Source organism: Lepisma saccharinum, chromosome 4, assembly GCF_977018435.1.
Source record: "Lepisma saccharinum chromosome 4, izLepSacc3.1, whole genome shotgun sequence".
Classification (NCBI taxonomy): domain Eukaryota; kingdom Metazoa; phylum Arthropoda; class Insecta; order Zygentoma; family Lepismatidae; genus Lepisma; species Lepisma saccharinum.
Window position 1 is genome coordinate 36033279 of NC_139232.1, and position 20305 is coordinate 36053583.

Here is a 20305-nt window from a genome sequence, read left to right on the forward strand (position 1 = left end):
TTCTGTCCCGCAGTCGGGTTACGTTGTGTATAGTTGTGTTCTCTGCCCACTCCCACTGCCTGAAGGTCCCCTTATGCAGGGATATAAAACCTTTTTCGTGCAAGGCCTCATCCCCTTTTGCAAAGAGAATGAATCGGATTTTGTCAACCCTCGCGGTCTGAAAATTCTGTGACGTCATCGTCACATCGGCTCGAAGAACTTGCCTTCCTGTGATGTGTTCACGTGGAAGCGTATAGAAATAGGAACATCAGTGCAGGCCCGTAGCCAGGAATTCTTTGTATGGGGGGCGAAGTCAATCCTAGAGGGGGCAAATTTTTAATATATTGTGTCGCATTGGCAGGGTACATAGAAGCACTTGCCCCCTCCCCCAAAAGAGATAGTAACAGAAAAGGGATGATATCTTGAAACTGCAACGAACAAAAAAAAAAAACTTCGAGCAACATCAAATAGCAATATTACGATAATGACTTTTCCAGATTGCCAAAGAATATAAAGTTTAACATAAATAGGCTAATAGGGACTGTATCTACTTGATATTTACAGGTCGATAATGTTAATAGATGATTAATATGTACCAACAGCTTTGGGCCTCTCTGCAGAACTGATTAAGGGAGTCCTTTATAAATCATGCTTCATAATGATTTCCTCTAGTTTCCAGTATGCAAGATCTTTACGCACAAAGGAATCTAACGAGAATCCAACAACACCATTGTGTTGTGTTATGCAAGAAGAATCGAATTAATTAAATAATAATTGTTACATATTATCTACACTTTGATGAATTCTGTAAAAATTTGTAATACATTTTTGTACTTGCTAAAACATTAATTCACATTAGTTCACCACGGACTCTATTTCCTTCAAAGGGGAGACTCTTGCATCACTACAGACAATGTTTGCCTACTGGTTATGTTAACCATTTTGCAAAATATTGTGTGAATTGTTCAGTATTATATTGCTATTTGAAATACACGTTTTGACACCTGACAAACAAATAGGAATCCCTCGATTGATCAATGACTTCTTGGATTACAGTGTCATCATTAATATTTCATATTAAGTTTCATAGAAAGAAATTGTTTTAATAGGGCGGGGCGCCATGGTATTCTCTTTAAGATTTCTTTTTTTCCATATGTATCGTTTGGCTGCCAGGGCCGACTCCCGTCGCCCCACAGCTATTTATGACTCTGAACTTGTTCTATAAGAAAAGCAGACATTGCGAGCGAAGCGAGCAAGAAAATTTTACGAAATGTATTTTTATTTGTATAAAATTTGAAAGAAAAATGCAAGGAACACGTAAAAACTAATTCCATCATGAGTATCCAATTGTCCTGCTATTCTTAGATTCTCCTAGTCTTGTTTTTTTACTTCAATGTTTGCTTCCCCTTGAATGGACTTCCGTCCAATGTCGGGGGAGGGGACAATGCCCCCTGCCCCCTGTAGTTGCGGCACTGTATATGAGTGTCTCTTCATCAATTTCACGTCAGCACTCATTGTTGCGATAAACTAGATGAGGCAGAAAAGCAACGCTAAGTAACAAAAATCAAATATCCACTCCCTCTCTCTACCACATGAATCACTATTACCAAAAGGTAGACTTGGGAAATAAAAATGTAAGCAGTTCCAAGTTCAGGGCAACACATTCAAGAAAAACATCCGAACACATTAGGTTACCTTTAATACAAGACTACTCAAAATGTCACAACTGTTCTAGATACTGAAAATTGCGAAATCATTACCCGAAGTCTGAATTTGGAAGGGAATTTTTTCCCCCAATTCTGATACGACATTATACGGAATCCCATACACCCTAATAAATCACAAAATCAATAAGTGTCTTTGTTATGTTGTTAGAGTAACACATGATATAATTGTAAAGATTTGTGAGAATTCCAGGTAGGCTACGGGCCTGCATCAGTGGAGTGTACTGAGTGTACCGAGTTTAAACCCATTCTTGAGCTTTGATTATATAATGGAAAATTTGGAGAGCGGTATTGGAGGTTTATCACGAATCTTTACAGTGTCGTTTGAGAACTTTCGATATGTCTAAACCATGTAAGCTACCGCCACCGCAAAATTCAATTTTGCATTCCCGCTCCCCACCCCCCAAAAAAAGTTACGCGGTGACTCTTGCCAGAATTGTGAAAATTCCTTGCCTCGTCGGATTGGGTCGTCGTTATTGCGAACGTTCTTCCCGGTATTGATTTCGTATCCCCTTGTGAACTCTCAAGTGGTACTGAATCTACATCTACATCAGTAAATAATGTTGCTGAAGTGCTTTCTGAATAGCCTAGAAGTGATTAATGCGTTGCATTTTTTTAAAATTTACTTTTGAACGCAAAAATAGACTCAGTGGAATTTAGCAACATGTATTCTGGTGAGTTCCATAGGTAAAGGTAATGTAAATTTTCCCGTGCATATAACACCGTACCCAGGGGCGCCGACTTGTCAAAATTATTGGGGTGGCTCTGATCACTGAAATAAATGAATGAATGACTCACTCCCTCCCTTTTTTAAAAATAAAAATTACGTCTTCGTATAGCAGATTTAAGCAGCTATTATATTCCTCATGCAAATGAAATGTAACATGAAAAACGTGTGTCTGCTCATTTGTTTTTTAGATATCAATTAACATTTTTTATTTAAAAGTAGGCTATGTATTTACATTAAGAGGCCAACATAACAGTTTTATGGCGGCCTCGGTAGCCGAGCGTGTTGGGTGGTCGTCTCAACTCGCTTTGATCCGGAGGTGTCGGATTCGAGTCCCGGCGAGGGCATGGGTGTGTTTTAATGTCCGCAACAGATTTGTAAAGAAAGGACATGTGACGGATGCAAAGAACCTTAGTGCTGACGTACCCATAAAAATAGCGAATATTTTATTTAACAGTTTTATTTAATTATTTACATAAATGCTAACACAAATCGCAGGCAAATAGTTTTACTTTTTTGTTCTTGCTACAATATTTTACTTTTTAAATTTAATTTTGCAATAATAAATAAACACATAGCACGCCGTGCTTTAGCAATAATGCCTTTGATCATAGCCGTTCCCGCTTTCGCAATACAGACTTTTCATAAGCTTTCCTTGCCTACTTTACTGCAAGCCAGTGTTAAATAAACTCAAAGACTTTAGAATTATTTTCCCCTTATTCTCTGGACTAGAGGAAGAGATTTCGAGGATAACTAAATATCGTACATATCAATATTGCCTGAAAGTTGTGTTTACTACCTCAAATTGTTTGGAATTTACTAAACAAGAAACATACTGGTATAATTGTCATATCACCTCATTATTTTGAAACTCTTTTTAGTAAAAATGTTATCAATACTCATAATTATATACTTAGTATATAGTAATAAGTCATGTGTTTTGCTGTCTCCGTTCATAGGCCCCCCCCCCCCCAAAGTTGATGGTTTACCGGTCTCAGCCCCCAAATTTGATGGTCTAGAACATTTCAAATGTGTATTTTAAGTTAAGTTCATGTTGCACAATTCAGAGTAAACTTTACAAGAGAAGCAAAATAATACATTAGATTCTCTTAAGTAAAATTATTTGAGGGTCTCTTCTCCCATATCATTAACATTGGGGGGGGGGGGGCTCGAGCCCCCCCAAGTCCCATGGAGTCGGCTCCTATGACCGAGCCATGATGGCATATGCAAGGGTGGGGTCCACACATTCTCGATCTCGACTACGCTCCGGAAGCCTTTACCACGTTGATTTACTCTCGGGTACCCATTGATATAAGGGTGGGTGAACCTTGGAGGCACAAGGCCGGAAAAGTACCAACCTTAGATAACCCATCCCGAGAATCAAAGCCAGAAAATCACCAGCTTTGGGCTTTTCTGCAGAGCTGATTAACGGAGTCCTTTATAAATCGTGCTTCTTAATATTTCCAACTAGTTTCCAGTATGCAAGATTTTTACTCACAAAGGAATCTAACGAGAAACCAACAACACCATTGTGTTGTGTTATGCAAGAAAAATCGAATTAATTAAATAATAATGGTTACATATTATCTACACTTTGATGATAAATTATGTAAAACTTCGTAATATTTTTTTTTCTACTTGCTAAAACATGGGTCCCTTAGTCCACCACGGTTTCTATTTCCTTCAAAGGGCAGAGACTCTTGCATCACAACAGACAATGTTTGCCTCCTGGTTACGTTAATCATTTTGCAAAATGTTGTGTGAATTTTGTTATTTTATTCTTGAAATACATGTGTTTGACACCCAACAAACAAATTGGAATCCCTTGATTGATCAGTTACTTCTTGGATTACAGTGGCATCATTAATATTTCATATGAAGTTTCATAGGGAGAAATTTAATTAAAAGGGTGCAAATAATTTTACGGGGCTCCATGGCATTCTCTTTAACATTTTTTACCCCACATAGATCATTTGGCTCCCAAGGCCGACTCCCGCTGCCCCATGGTATGGCTCTGAATTTGGACTATAAGTGCGAAGGTATTGCGAGCGAAGCGATCAAGAAAATTTTACGAAATGTATTCTTATTTGTATAATATTTGAAATCCAGGGGGCAATTTCCACTCTGTGCCCTCCTGCAAGTGCCCTCGGCCGTCTGAAAGATAAATGCATGGAACACGTGAAAACTAATTCCATCTTGAGTATCCATTTGTCCTTGTTTTTCTTTCTTCCTCAATGTTTGCTTCCCCTAGAATGAACTCAATCCAAGGTCGGGGAGGGGGGATGGACAATGCCCCCTTCACCCCTGTAGTTGTAGCACTGTTTGTGAGTGTCTCTTTATCAATTTCACGTCATCACTCATTTTTGCGATTAGCTAGAAGTTGCACAAAAGCAAAGCTAAGTAACAAAAATTAAATATCCACTCCCTCTCTCTACCATATGATTCATATGATATGAATCAATATTACCAAAAGGTAGACTTGGGAATCAAAAATTTAAGCAGTTCGAAGTTCATACCAACACATCAAAGAAAAATATCCGAACACATTAGAGAACTTTAATACAACACTACTCAAAATGCCACAACTGTTCTAGATATTGAAAATTGCGAAATCATTTCCCGAAGTCTGAATCTCGAAGAGAATCCCCCCTTGCATCAATGATTGTAAAATAGAACTAAAAATACACAATATTGCAGACTGCAAACTTCTGATGTCTGCCTCTCTACACAACAAACACATTCATTTTTTGCAAGAAGAAAATTGGAATTTTACAAATTTGAAAAATCGTCGATGTTATTTTCGTAGCTTATTGTAAGTTCACATTTAAATATTTCATAGTTCAAGGAGGGTCATGCCCCCCGTGGTCCCTCCCCTGGGTACGGGCCTGCCCATATTATATAATATTGCCTAAAATACCAATTTTTCTATTATTTTTTATTCATCTTTATTTCTTCAACTCAGGTTTAAGTACATTGTAAATGCATTTATGACCTAATACATGCAAGAAAATGCCCTATAAACTTAGAAAAATGACCTAAAAATTCTGAAAGATTTTTAAAACAAATTTATAAACTACCAAGAGAAATTCAAATTACAAATCAACGTTACAGTATCTATCACATGCTCATTGCGTATGGTGGTAGTACAAGTAAGAAAGTTCACTTTTTGTCATCTTTTACACTTTAAGTACTGAGTTACAGTACACAACGAATAATTGTCGGTTTTTGGACAAGAGAGCCTTGTACACGGAAAATTTTTTTCTCGACTTCCACCTACATAAGAGTAGCTTACTTGAAATGAACAATATCATTTCCTGTTAAGTCACTTTCAATTCCATAGAGTGCAAATTGCTCCGTGACAAAATATCCGATACAGAGCACAAAACTTTGTACCCTTTGTTTTTTTTACAATAATCCGTCTGGCGACAATATATTTACTGATATAGGGGAAATCACATTGTTTGAGCTGAATTGTTATACAACACCTTGTGTCAACAATCCTGCACAGAATTTCTTTGTTTCTTCAAACACAGTCATTCAGAACTGCGCTGAAGGCAATGAGACTAGAGTCGGGAACCTCTCTCCTTCAAAGGGTTACATTTGCATGTAAAATGTCCCTTCTTTCACCAAAATGTAGAAAATTCATAAAATGACTTAAAAAATGGCCGAAAAATGACAAACGGTTTTAAAAGTCTAAAAAATTACATTTACTTCAAAAAGGTTCAAAGAATTGCAAAAAAGTGCCCAAACAATGGCGTTACCATTTATTCACTTACGTGTAAAATACGTTCCTATCTACTTATGCAATGTTTCTGCCTTACCAAAAAAAAATATGCATTTGCATCAAAATCCTAGCCCTAGTTATCACATTACAAAGGATGTAATATTATTGAAATTCCAATTTCTCACCACCAGAGTAAAGAACCTGGATAGCTACTTGGTGACTCGGACAGAACGACACCAATCAGATGTCAGCCCACCCCTTCCTTTTTTTCAGCTCCACATTTATAGTAGTCAATCATTACTAAATTGTTTCGTTCTACGTGTATTTCGATGCCCGGCCTGGGCATGGATGTTCATTGTGAATGTTCTCATATGAATTTCATCATATCATCACTCATCATCATCGCCGTAATTACCCAAAGTGGCAGAAAACGACGTAAATAACCTAATTCAATCAATTGAGCATTCAACACTTTCGAATCTGCCCCCCCCCCCCAAATGCTTTGTGTGAGCCTTCTTCAAATCAACATGTTCTCGTTGCTGAAATGGCGACCCTCGGAAGAAGTTTCACCTACGTAGGTGACGTCACAACAGGCCTGTAGCTATAGGGAGCAGAGGGGCAACTGCCCCCCCCCTGTAAAAAATACAGAATACATATCTACCTGGAATTCTCACTAATCTTTACAATTTGATCCTGTATTACTCTAGCAACATAACAAAGACATTTATTGATTTTGTGATTTATGAAGGTGTGTCGGATTCCGTATAATGTCGGATCAGGATTTGGGGAATAAAATCTCTTCCAGATTCAAACTTCAGGAAATGATTTATCAATTTTCAGTATGTAGAACAGTTGTGATATTTTGAGTAGTCTTGTATTAAAAGTGCCTAATGTATTTGGATGTTTTTCTTGGATGTGTTGCTAAGAAGTTTGAACAGCATAATTTTTTGTTTCCCAAGTCTACCTTTTGGTAATAGCGATTCATGTGATAGAGAGAGGGAGTGACGTGAAATTGATGAAGAGACACTCACAAACACTGCTGCAACCACAGGGGGTAGGGGCATTGTCCCCCCCAATCTTGAACGGAAGTCCAATCTGGGAGGGGGCAAACATTGAAGTAAAGAAACTTGACTAGCAGAATCTAAGAATAGTAGAACAAAATGGATACTCAAGTTGGAATTAGTTTTCAAGTCTTTCTTGCTATTTTCCTCCAGACGGCTAAGGGCACTTGCAGGGGGCAAAGAGGGGCAATTGCTCCCTCGATTTCAACTTTCTTTTACAAATAAAAGTACATTTCGTAAAATTTTCGCTCGCTTCGATCGCAAGGTCAATATTTCCTATTCTTATAATCCCATTTTCAGAGCTATAGCTAGGGGGCGGCGGGAGTCAGCCCTGGGAGCCAAAACGATCTAAATAGAAAAAAATGTTAAAGAGAAAGCCATGTTCCCCGTGAAATTTGTTGCGCCCTATTAAATAAATATTGTTTTCAGTTTGCAAATATTTGATACTAAAGATTTTCCTGCTCGCTTCGATCCCAATATGATTATTTTCTGTAATGCATTCTAAATTACCCGAGAGAGAGGTAAGGCCAGATATATACTTCAGACTGTTGCTGCTTAAGTGCATGAACAATTCTTTTGAGGAAATGGAGCGTTCACATTTGAGAGACAATTTGGCGGATGAATTGACCATGTAATGTATTTAAATTATATATATATATATATATATTAAAGAAATATATATATATATATATATATTAATATCTAAGAATATTTTAATATCTAAGATAATCTCGTTTAATATCTAAGAATCTAAAAGTTAAAATATACAAAACCGTAATTTTGCCTGTAGTATTATATGGGTGTGAAACTTGGTCCCTTACATTGAAAGAGGAACATAAATTGAGAGTATTTGAAAATAGGATCCTTAGGAAAATATTTGGACCTAAAAGGGATGAGGAGACAGGTGAGTGGAGAAGGTTACATAATTTAGAACTACATAATTTGTATTCATGTCCAGACATTATTAGAATAATTAAATCAAGAAGACTTAGGTGGGCAGGCCATGTGGCACGAATGGGAGAGGAAAGAGGAGTTTTCAGGATTCTTGTTGGGAAACCTGATGGTAAGAGACCAGTAGGAAGGCCAAGACGAAGATGGAAGGACAACGTCGAGATGGACCTAAGGGAAATCGGTAGGGATGGAAAAGAGTATATAGATCTTGCTCAAGATAGGGACAGATGGAAGGCCTGTGTTGCTGCAGCCATGAACCTTCGGGTTTAAGAAGGCTAGAGAGTTAGTTAGTTAGTTATATTAAAGAAACTTTGAATACGTACACAATTTAGCGTTAACATGTTGCATATGTGTTTTCTTATTTTATGTCGCTCTATGTTACATATGTTTAAAATATATGTTGTATACATGAAAGTTATACTTGTCATATGTACAAAATAATAATGTTCGTCATTATTCTGTCCTTGAAAAATACGGTTTGTGTGCTTGTTTTCCATTATTAGCTAATATGAAATTGAACGTGTTGAAAAAATATTTCAAATAATTTGTTCAAACACAAATGCTTTAGCACCGACTTCTATCCCCTTTTGCATGATTTACGACGATAATAACGTCTTGTAATGCTACTATTATTACTACCATTACCACCACTATATTACTATTATTATTATTATTATTGGCACGTTTGTCCTGGTACTTAACCCCCCTCTCCAGATAAAAAATTGTGGTTTCGCCTCTGCTCACAAAGAAGACTCATGCCCAGGCTCGAACCTGGAACCCCTGGCTTCGCAGTGTGTTATGTAACAATCCTACCATGTAGGTCGGCTAGTGAAAGATGTAGGACAGCTTACTGGCTCAAATTATTATCAAACACGATGAAAATGTGATAGTGTTTCACAATTATTATTTCGGTTAGAAAGCGATAAAATTTGTAGTTCGATAGGGTTACACTAAGCATCTTATGGAGTGTAAATATCAATTTCAAATCTTATGAATCATTTCTCTATGCAAACGCATCAAATATGGTAAGCAACATAGGTGTGTGTTATGATATCCATTTTATAAAGGAAAAGTTAAGTTTTAACCCTGACTGTTTGCATGATATCGTTTCAATAGCATGTTATATATTGCTCTCAGAATTTTAAACGGCAGTAAAAATAAATGACATTTGCTACTACGAAGCTTACAATGGGATTGCATCCATTAAGGACAGAAGATGCCTATTTTGATTGCTTGTAACATCGAAAGATGAATTAGAGGCGCAAATAGTGACTGAGAAAACTTGCTTGCCTTGATGTCCTGCACACACTGTGAAAGTTGTCAATGTTATCAGGCGGCACCTTATGAATGTAGGTTCAAGAAAATGACAAGTAGAAAAAAGCTGCAGTGAAATAAATACGATTGAAAATCTCTCAAATTACATTCTATTTATTTTCTTATATTTATAATAATAAATTGTGTCTGTAGCAGAAGTTGTCTGTTAAACCTACCTCAGGCACAACCTAATTTTTTGACAAATAATTATGTCAACTCTTCTGCTATGTAGTGGATTCTCCTAATTTTATTCATATATCTTAAGCCATTGTGTGACTGGTAAAAATTAGTATCAGAATAAAAATCCCTGATATTTGGGGTTTGTACTCTTCTGCTCAAAAAGTGGTGACGATAAGCTGCTCAGAGACTTCGTGCCGCGGAAATGGGGTAAAGCGAAGGAGGCCCCTTATATCTTTCGGTTTCGTACCATAGTCATTACGGAAGGTATTTTTCAAAATGTAAAGAGGATACAGCATTTCCCTCAATAAAACTTGATAAAACATGAAATATTAATGATGACAGTGTAATCCAAGAAGTCGCTGATCAATCAAGGGATTCCTATTTGTTTGTCAGGTGTCAACACAATATTTTGCAAAATGGTTAACGTAGGCAAAGATTGTCTGAAGTGATGCAAGAGTCTTTCATTTGAAGCAAATAGAATCCATGGTGGAGTAAGGGACCCATTTTAATGTTTTAGCAAGTAGGTCTAAAAAAATGTAAATGTTTACACAATTCATCAAAGTGTAGATAATATGTAACCATTATTATTTAATTAATTCTATTTTTCTTGCCTAACACAACACAATGGTGTTCTTGGTTTCTCGTTAGATTCCTTTGTGCGTAAAAATCTTGCATACTGGAAACTAGAGGAAAACATTATGAAGCACGATTTATAAACGTCTTCCTTAATCAGTTCTGCAGAGAAGCCCAAAGCTGTTGGTACATATTAATCGTCTATGAACATTATTGACCTGTAAATATAACGTAGATACAGTCCCTATTAGCCTATTTATGTTAAACTTTATCTTTGTATTCTTTGGTAGTCCGAAAAGGTCATTATCGAAATATTGTTATTTGATGTTGCTCGAACTTTTTTGTTCGTTGGAGTTTCATTCAAGATATCATCCCTTTCCTGTTACTTATCACTTTTGGAGGAGGGGAGGGGGGCATCTTCCAATGCAACACAATATATTAAAAATTTGCCCCCTCAGGATTGACTTCGCCCCCCCCCCCCCCTACTAAAAATTCCTGGCTATGGGCCTGCGTCACAGAGAAACTGGCTCTGGCGGGATTGTAAACACGAGAGTTGGGGGAAGAAAATGCCTGTAGGACCTTCAAAAGCGGGCCAAACCTGAATCAGATCCGCGAGCAGTTTGGGCATCGGGGTAATGGTTGCGGTCGTAAACTTGGGAACATTACGACAGTGAGTGAGTCCTAACTCAAGGTTACCCCCCGCCCTCCTCCTCGAAGCCAATGTGTCGCTATTTTTCCACAGAAGATTTGAATCTGAAACCTGCGAAGATTGACATAACAGCTACTGAAGGGAGCCACGAAAGCTCAATTGATCATGAAAATTAGAGACAGTGGCGTAGTGGCCGCCCGGCAATGCAGGGTGTGGCGAGGTGTAGAACCATCCCCGCAATATTCTTTCTCTCTCTCTGCTTCTGAAATTTTATATAGCTTAGAAATTCAACAGGAAGTGTCGCTTATGAAATAATTTAATTTACAAGACAGAAATCCGGTTTCCAGTAACATATGATACATCTTCGATAATAAGCAGGGGCGTTCTGGTTCGGCCAGAGGGGCCCGGCTAACTTAACATATGTGTCCCCTCCGAAATGCAGAATTAACTTCCTTGCTCGCAGGTGGACATCTATAGGAAAAATCCCATATCTCATAACTAGACTTCGGATTTTTAGATTCTAAAAATCCTGAAATAAGTCCTAAAAATCTTAAGTTAGGCTCGAAAAATCCTAAAATAGGTTCGAAAAACCCTAAAATAGGTTCTAAAAATCCTGAAATAGGTCCTAAAAATCTTAAGTTAGACTCGAAAAATCTTGAAGTAGGTTAAAAAAACTTAAAATAGTTCAAAATTTCTGAATACTGCTGATTAGGTATAGTCACCGGCAATGAAAATGGGACACATATATCCTGAAATATGCACTATCTTGCATAACGTTATGTGTGTTGCCTAACCCTACGGCGATGGCAGAACTCAACATTGGAAATTTGCTATTAAAATCCACTCATCGCCGTATAGTTAGACACCAATCTGTTTTCATGTTAACCACAGTAAAACTCCGCAATTTTGTCTGTGAGGATCATCTTATATTCTGAAAATCTTACAACAAAAATATAGTGAGTGGTGCAAACTTCAATGCTGAAATGTTAGTTTGCAAGGCGTGAATGCCACAAAGCATTTAAGTGACGCCAAAGTGAGCAAGACCACACCGATCAGACCACTTTGTATTGCACAGGTAACAGTGGAACCTAAAATAGGTTCTAACAAGCAAAATAGGTTTTTAGGCACTAAAAAACTTTTGTTGCGTTTTTTAAGGAAACGCTGACATAACTTATTATTTCTTGCATGAATCCAGTATAGAAAGATCCAGTTACTCAACCAGTCGTTGCTTTGTTGCTGCACAATATAAAGAATTAAATTTGATAAATCATGAACTTTTATCACTAATTTTAATTTTACGTGTGGTATTTGAATGTAACTTCACATCAAATATTTTCAAGATGGCTCTAAGCCTTCTTATATTCAAATAAGAGCTGAAAAAAACTCTAAAATAGTTTACACCTGTTCCATGTTACTTCAAAGTGGTCCCAAAACTCAGTTTGATGTGGAGTCGAATTATCCCTTTGCCCTAAGGGTTCAGAGCGTATGGGTTAAATGTTACCATTATTTGGGGGCATTTTGTGAAGTTCATTTTTCTTCCATATTGAAATTCTGTGGACATTTCCTTCTTTCCAGTGTGTTTTTATTTTATGATCTACAGTGCTCGAAGTGGATACTCCTATAGCTGGTATGCTTGGTCGAGGAGGATTGGATTGATTTGGTGTTTTAAGTCCACTTTAGGCACAGTAAGGCTAATCGGGACTGGACCTACAGTTTAAAGTGGGATCCGAACCACTTGTGCCTGCACCGGGTATCGAACCCGGGACCCCTTTATTACAAGGCGACGACGCTACCATTGCGCCATCGGGGAGGCCTCTTGGTCGAGGAGGGTCTTTGTGTAGATCAGCATGGAGACAATGAAGAAGTGGGGGATGCTTATGCAAATTATCCTAGCAGGAGGGGATGGTTAATGGAAATTAACATAACTGGGGCAAAAGCACCCCTCTGCACTCCTTCTCCACACCCACAACTCCAGCACTGATGATCTATTATTAATATAAAAAGGTCTTGTTTCATGAAATATATCGAAAATAAATGCTATTGTTGAAATTATTATTAATAATGTCCACTATTATTAAAATTGAAATCCTTTTCGGAATTCAGTCTTTCCGATCGACTTTCATTGAGTGACGAATTTTCAGTGAATGAAGTCCCATCACCGCCCTATTACCCGTCTTTCAAGGCTGGATTCCTCCATATTTCCTTCTACTAGATTTCAATTGAACTTGTGATGCTGGGTTAACACTGGAAATCTAGAGGTCCAGTTCAACCCCCAAAACAGAAATGAGCACATTGTTGAATACATTAGTTACTATTAGTATTAGAAGGCTAATGTGAGGGGATTACTTTATATCATACATTTTAGTCCGATGAGAAGGTCCGGAAAAATGCAGATAGATACCTCAAAAATTTTTAGATCCAATTTGTGCAATTGAAAACAATATTGATTTATTAGTGCGCAATTAATTTCCCTGGACGCCATGGCATTCTCTTTTTACAACTTTTTTTAGATCATTCGTGCCCAATGGCTGGCTCCCGCCGCCCCTCTGAACTTGATGAAAACAAGAATAGCAGATAATGCGAGCGAAACAAGCAAGAAAATTTTACAAAATGAATTTTTATTTGCATAAAATTTGAAATCGAAGGGGTAATTGCTCGCATTAGTCCCTGTCCCCCCTGTAGTTGAGTCACTGTATAATGCAGACATATTTAAGCAATATATGTTTACTTTGGATACTTTAGGCTCACTGCCATTGTTAGTCAACCTTATTCTGCACAGTTGCTCGACTAACCTTGTGTTAATGCGAATACCACGCACCCTTCCCCCTTCCATCCAAACCGATTCTAAAGGCATAAGAGATAATGTTTTATTTCAACCCTATCGCCGCGATCACCCACAGGTAGGTAGAAAACCTATACATAATAACCAAAACTAAAAATCAATAACAAGTCAGTCAAACGATAGTTTAAAGTGGGATCCGAACCACTATGTGCCTCCACCAGGTATCGAACCCGGGACTCCTTGATTGCAAGGCGAAAACGTATTCACGGCGCAATCGAGAAGGCAGTTATAAATATCTGATACATAAAAAATATCAAATAAATTCCCTTATATGTATTAAATACTAATGTATTTTTACATGTTTAGTAATTTACTTTTATAGTTAATAACATTATAAATATTAATCATATAGGCTCTTTCTTCTCAGTTGCTTGGTAGAAAATTTGAAAAGTTTCATGCACATACATAATATATATGTATAGTTTGTGTATGTCTGTGTAGACCACAATCTTCTTGTCCCCCCCCCCCCAAAATCAATCTTCAATGATTTCGCGCCCTGGTAGGGTATGTAGCTGCCTGGCAAAGTCCTCATTCCGTAAATTCACGAACTGCATGAAATCAGAAAAAGACATATATTCCCCCCTCGTTTTCAGAAAACCTGTTTCACAACCCACCCCTGTCCTTTCTGTGGTGAAGGACACTCCAGTGGGACAATGAATCTTCCCCCTCTATTTACTGCGAGCAGCAAAAGAAGACGGCCGCGCCATCTACTGGCCACCGATGGAAATGCAATTTCAAAGCGCAGCGAGGTTTAAATGTGGGGTAATCCTCTACTCCCTAACTCGAGGTGGGCTGTTTAGCCGGCGCAGTTGCCGGTGATCCTTACCGGATACAGATCAGTGTTGCCATATTCAATAGACAGAAAAGAACTAAGTCGCCTAATCGGGTCTGTCTTACTCTGAAGGTGTCCAGTCACACTGGGGAACGATGATGCAGTGGGAGCGTCACCGTCTTATAATCAAGGGATCCCGGGTTCGATACCCGGTGGAGGCACAAGTGGTTCGGATCCAACTTTAACTGTCCCGATTAGCATTACTGTGCATGAAGTGGACTTATATCGCCAAATCAAAATTTTAAAAAATCAAATCACACTGGGGGAAAAGCAAACTACCAAGTGATATTTTGTATTTACTCTAAATATCAGCGATTACGAAAGTCGTCTTTGTCCTTCTTCCACATCATGGGCGAGAAGGAGAGGAGAGGAAAGGGTATGGTCAAGGGGTCCGCTGTCCTTCTAAAAATGTCAACCTAAAATTCTATATTTCACACATATAATATTATTTCGGTTACAGGAATTTGTGATAATTGTTGAAAGGGCCGATTGAGATTGACATACGTTGTCGCAGGAATGCGATAATTTCGGATTGAAGCAATGTTTTTGAGGTGGTAGAACTGTTTTTGGGTGAAAACATTACTTACAAGCATAATTTCCCAATTGTTATCTTAGCACGCTCTGAAGTGTCAGGTGTCGCAGGTTCGAATCCTCAGCAAGAAATGGTTATTTCAATGTTCGTTATTATTTTACTTACATAATTATAAAAATTAATAATTACATACACAAAGAAATATTAATTTTATTTCAATAATTCACCATGCATCCTCATCGTCACGATCATGGGCGCCGACTTGTCAAAATTATTGGGGGGGATCTGATCACTGAAATAAATGAATGAATGACTCATTCCCTCCCTTTTTTATAAATAAAAATTACGTCTTCGTATAGGATTTTTAAGCAGCTATTCCTCATGCAAATGAAATGTAACATGAAAAATGTTTAGAAAATGTTTCAAAGTCTCTTTATGTCTTTTGTGTCTGCTCATTTGTTTTTTTAGATAATTAACATTTTTATTGAAAAGTATTTATTTATATTACCCCATTGTAGATCTCAAATATGTCTTTAGTCGGCGAATAGCACTGAATGACCTTTCGGCTGTGGCTGTCGTCATTTTCACAGTGCGGAGGACCATCATGAATTTGGCAACTTCAAGCAGAAGCTCCTAGAGGGTGCTGTCTTCCAAAAGAAACTTCCTTATGTCACGCATGGTAGTTAGAACCAGGGGGTGCTCGTTCGGCGGCGCAGATCGTATGCGCAGTTGTCCGTGGATACATGACGTCATCATCGAGAAGCTCGGCGCGGAAAAGGCTGGTTCCTTATGCAAATATTGAGATATTTGACAACGAATATCTTCTAAAATATAGTAGCAGGGGAAAAGTTACAACTTTTACTGTTAAGATTCATCCTTTCTAATCAATTTATCACAAAGTTGATTCAAATGTGTAAAATGGTTTTCAAGAAATCGTGTTACGAAGGAACCCCTGTTTTGTTGTCTCCAGGCTTCCAATATAAGGGAGTTTTAACTTAAGCGCGTTGGATTTCTTTTTGCTCTATGTTTTAAAATAAGATTATTTCGTTCTTGTCAACTGAATTCATGCCTAAATGATATGGAAAGTTGTGAAAACTATTATCAGAAAACTAACGGAAGAAATCTAAAATATCACAGCCTTTCCAGTCGGTAATTGCGTAAGTAAACGAAAAGACAAGATTGTTATAAAAAATGCGGGATTGCCCATTTTTGTGAAAAAGGCATTGTGCGAGATCTAAAAGCAGAATTGATTGATTGATTTATTGATTTAGTGTTTTAAGTCCACTTTATGCACGGTAAGGCTAATCGGGACTGGACCTACAGTTTAAAGTGGGATCCGAACCACTTGTGCCTCCACCGGGTATCGAACCCGGGACTCCTTGATTACAAGGCGACGACGCTACCACTGCGCCATCGGGGAGGCCCGGTAAAAGCAGAACATTTTAATATTGTATGTAAATGTAAGGGTGTAATAAACGTGACTACTTCCCGTAAAATATCACTGCACTCTCCACGTTTCTCTTCTGTCTTTTCTTTGGCGCCGTCAATAGCTTCAACACGTTGTTTTTTTTATATATATTTGTCACACATTTGTTTTAATTAGTATTCTGCTCGTTCCGCCACCTGAACTTAGCAGCTAGGGCTCAAAGGGCAGAGCAGTTACACCGGAAGAAGGCTCGGAAATGGCAGGCTTCAGAAGTTAACTCATCCAAATTAAATTAAATAGGTATGTGCTCTCTCTAAATTTAAACATAGTTCACAAATAATTTGATTAAAAGTTTTAAAAGTATCTGTTTTATTTAATAACGTATTAATTGGTGCAATCTTCTCCAGCATAGCTATAGACAGTGACCACACTACAAGGGGGGGGGGGGGGCAGGAGAATTTCTCTCTCTCTCTCTCTGTCTCTCTCTCTCTCTCTCTCTCTCTCTCTGTCTCTCTGTCTCTCTCTCTCTCTCTCTTATCTGCCCCCTGTATAGCGACAAAAATAAATAAATGAATGAATGCTCTTTTAGCCAAAATATGCATTTTTGTGTCGTATGTAAAGGAATAATAAACATGATTGCCCCGGGAAAATATGATTTACCCCTCCATCTTTTCTATTGCGCAGTCACTAGCTACAACATATTTTGATTTCTATTCTTCCCACATATTTATTTTAATTTTAGTATTGTGAATCATATTCCACTGTGTTACCTCACGTAGCCACCCCCCCCCCCACACACACACACGCGTATGTACGATTTCAGTTGTAAGTTTTAGACTAAGCTTGTCAAATGTCCACTTATATCTTTGTATTCTTGAGCCATTTAAAAAGAATCATTTCGCCCCTTCTTCTGGACGATGTTTTCCCACTGGAAGCCCCTTTGCAGTTCGAGATCCGGGGCTATAGCCTTCCCAAGCCACAGTCTCCTCCAAATACTGTCCTGGCCTCATGAAAGAAAAATATATGTATTGATACGAAATATTAATTTGACTTGGCAGTTTCTTTTTTCGAACAGGAATAAGTTTTAAATTTTAATAGCTTATAAATTTACACTAGCAATTTTGAGTAAAGGTTTTACGTAACCCTAAAAGTATATTTAGAGACTGCAAGGTCAACTCTCGATATTTCAGATATATTAATAATTTTCATCACAACGTCTAGTAATTATTTGTTACTTCAATAACCTCCTCGCAAATGTTTCTTGCATATTAAAACGTAGATGCCATATGATTGTCATTTTCTGTTTATTTCCTTGTAATGCTGACCTCCGTGGCGAAGTGGTTAGCACAACACTTTACGATGCCAAGGGCCCCCAGGTTCGAATCCCCGCCCGGGCATGGGTCTACTTTCCTTTCTTCAATTTCATCATATCATCACGCATTCTCATCTTTGCGATTAGCCATATGTGACAGATAAGCGAAGTAAAATAAACTAAGTCAATTAATCAATTATTTTTTAAAACTCTTTCATTCTTCTTTAGCATGTCACGTTTTTGTTAAAATTATATTACGATTTGTAAAATGAAAATTCTAAAGGAGAACACGCAACTTTCTTTGTAGCGCATCGGTCAGAAAGTTTCAGGAATATGGATTTTCAAAATACATTTTTTCACATGTAATTTGTCCCCTTTTAAAAGTAGCGCGTTTTCAATTATGTTACTAATCATTAAAAGGATGCCTCAATACCATCTTGGAGGATGACAATTAATAATTTTCCCCTCCTAAAAGTAATAATATACTTTCGCTCTCTGAATCTCCCATATAAATGCTAGGGGCCGTCTGCTTGAGCCGAGCTCACTCCCTCTCTGGTGACGTCACGCGTTCGTGCAAGATCGGCAATCTTCGGATGGCTTTACCTAATATCTATCTACCTTGGTTAGAACCACTTTCTTCTGTTTGGTAATGTCACCAAGCATGGACATGTGTAAGGAGAGCCTATCGGCATCCAAATCTTGGCGAAAGAATTCTCGCGTTTGCTGAAAGTTTGTTGTGCAACTGTTCACAGCTGAGATGCATTCTTTGTCTACGGCTGTTACTTTTTGTAGTCCTGTAGATTCATGTCCTTGTTTAACACATGATTTTGCTGTGTCACAGACGTCAGTGTATATTGATTTATAATGCTATTTTGGAGTGTAGAACTTGTGATTTTAAAGTCTCTTAGGGACGTGACGTTGCCGGGGCAATTCTGGCTCATCAACGAGGCTGGGTTCACCCTTTGTGCATTTCTGCCAGAACTGTTCAAAACTCATTCGCTTTTCTTGATAGATGTCAGTCAAGTATTTTAGTTTTGATTCCACTTCTTTAGCACCAATGCGTGGAAACTGAATCTTACAGTTTACCTCTTCTATTGGACCCATCACATGGCAGTAGACGGAGAGAAAGAAAAGTGTCTTCAAGTGAAGCATTGTCTCCAGGTATCCAGCAAATTTTGATGCTACGTCAGTAGAATCTTCTTCAGAAAATGTCTTTAAAAAATTGAGAAGGTTTTCATAGTTCCTTAAGATCTGTTGCATTCTGGAGGCTCTCAACGTCCACCGACGAGGGCAAAGTGGTCGCACTTCAGTATGGCCAGTCTTCTCATTCACATGAAAAATATTCCTAAATATTTGCATTCTCTTAGGGGATTCCCAAACAGTCTTTAACAAGTCGTTGGCTAAATTCATTATGTCTCTGATTAATATATGTACAGGGTGGCGCACGAAATGATACCCCATTTACTTTTTGAATGAAATTAATATTTGTATTAATTTTAAAACATTTTTTTCCTAGGAAACCTTAATCCATGGAGATTTACTGCCAGAGGCTGTAGTTCATTGAATCTTCACCGTAGCGCTACCAGTCCAGTGTAGCGGCACGGCTGACAAAGGGAGGCTCACGCCAGAACATCGTGCAGCAATAGTGTTGTTGTTCGCTTAAACCAAAAGCATTGTTGGTGCACAGAGACGTTTCCGCGCCCAATTCAACACACGTTGGGCTGCAAGCAAGAGAACAATTCACAAACTCCATGAACAATTGCGGGTTCAAGGGACATTACTGGAACCGAAACGACCGCGAGTGAATAGTGTCCGTACGCAGGAAAACATCGAAAGTGTTAAAAGAAGCCCCAGTAAGTCCTGTAGAAAAGCAGCTACCCAAACGGGTATATCGAGACACTCTCTGCAAAGAATTCTCAAAAGTGATCTTCACATGTACCCCTATAAAATAACAGTTGTGCAGAAACTGACACCAGAAAAGATTCAGCGGAGACTGGTATTCGCTGAATGGGCTGAGGCACATATGGATGTTATCATCAATACGTGGTTTTCGGATGAGGCTCACTTTCACTTGGATGGAGTGGTAAATAGACAAAATATGCGATTTTGGACTACCGACAATCCGCAAGTTCTCCATCAAAAGGAAAGCCATTCTCCCAGGATTACAGTGTGGGCCGCTATTTCAACGCATGGACTCATTGGATCATTCTTTTTCGATGAAAATGTTAACAGTGAGCGTTACCTGGACATGCTTCGTAATCAATTTATTCCTCAGCTTCTTGTGAAGGATTTGCCATTTAACACACAATGGTTTATGCAGGATGGTGCAAGACCGCATACTGCCAATGTGGTCTTGGATTTCTTGCACGAGATCTTCAACTTCCGCGTCATTTCAAACAGGTTTCCAGAACGCTTTAATGGTGGTCAGTATTGGCCTCCCAATAGTCCAGACCTTAATCCCTGTGACTATTTCCTGTAG

At 38.2% G+C, this 20305-nt stretch overlaps 1 protein-coding gene across 1 annotated transcript; it reads left to right on the plus strand.

Annotated features, from left to right (window-relative positions):
• The first annotated feature begins 19759 nt into the window (after positions 1-19759).
• On the plus strand, positions 19760-20305 carry LOC145986890 (uncharacterized). The gene has a single exon (XM_083121359.1). It carries the CDS (start codon positions 19760-19762, stop codon positions 20303-20305), a length of 546 nt encoding a protein of 181 aa, XP_082977485.1.

Bases quoted from the DNA above. Each gene is read 5' to 3' on its own strand.
- LOC145986890 (XM_083121359.1), top strand. From the start codon at position 19,760: ATGTACCCCTATAAAATAACAGTTGTGCAGAAACTGACACCAGAAAAG.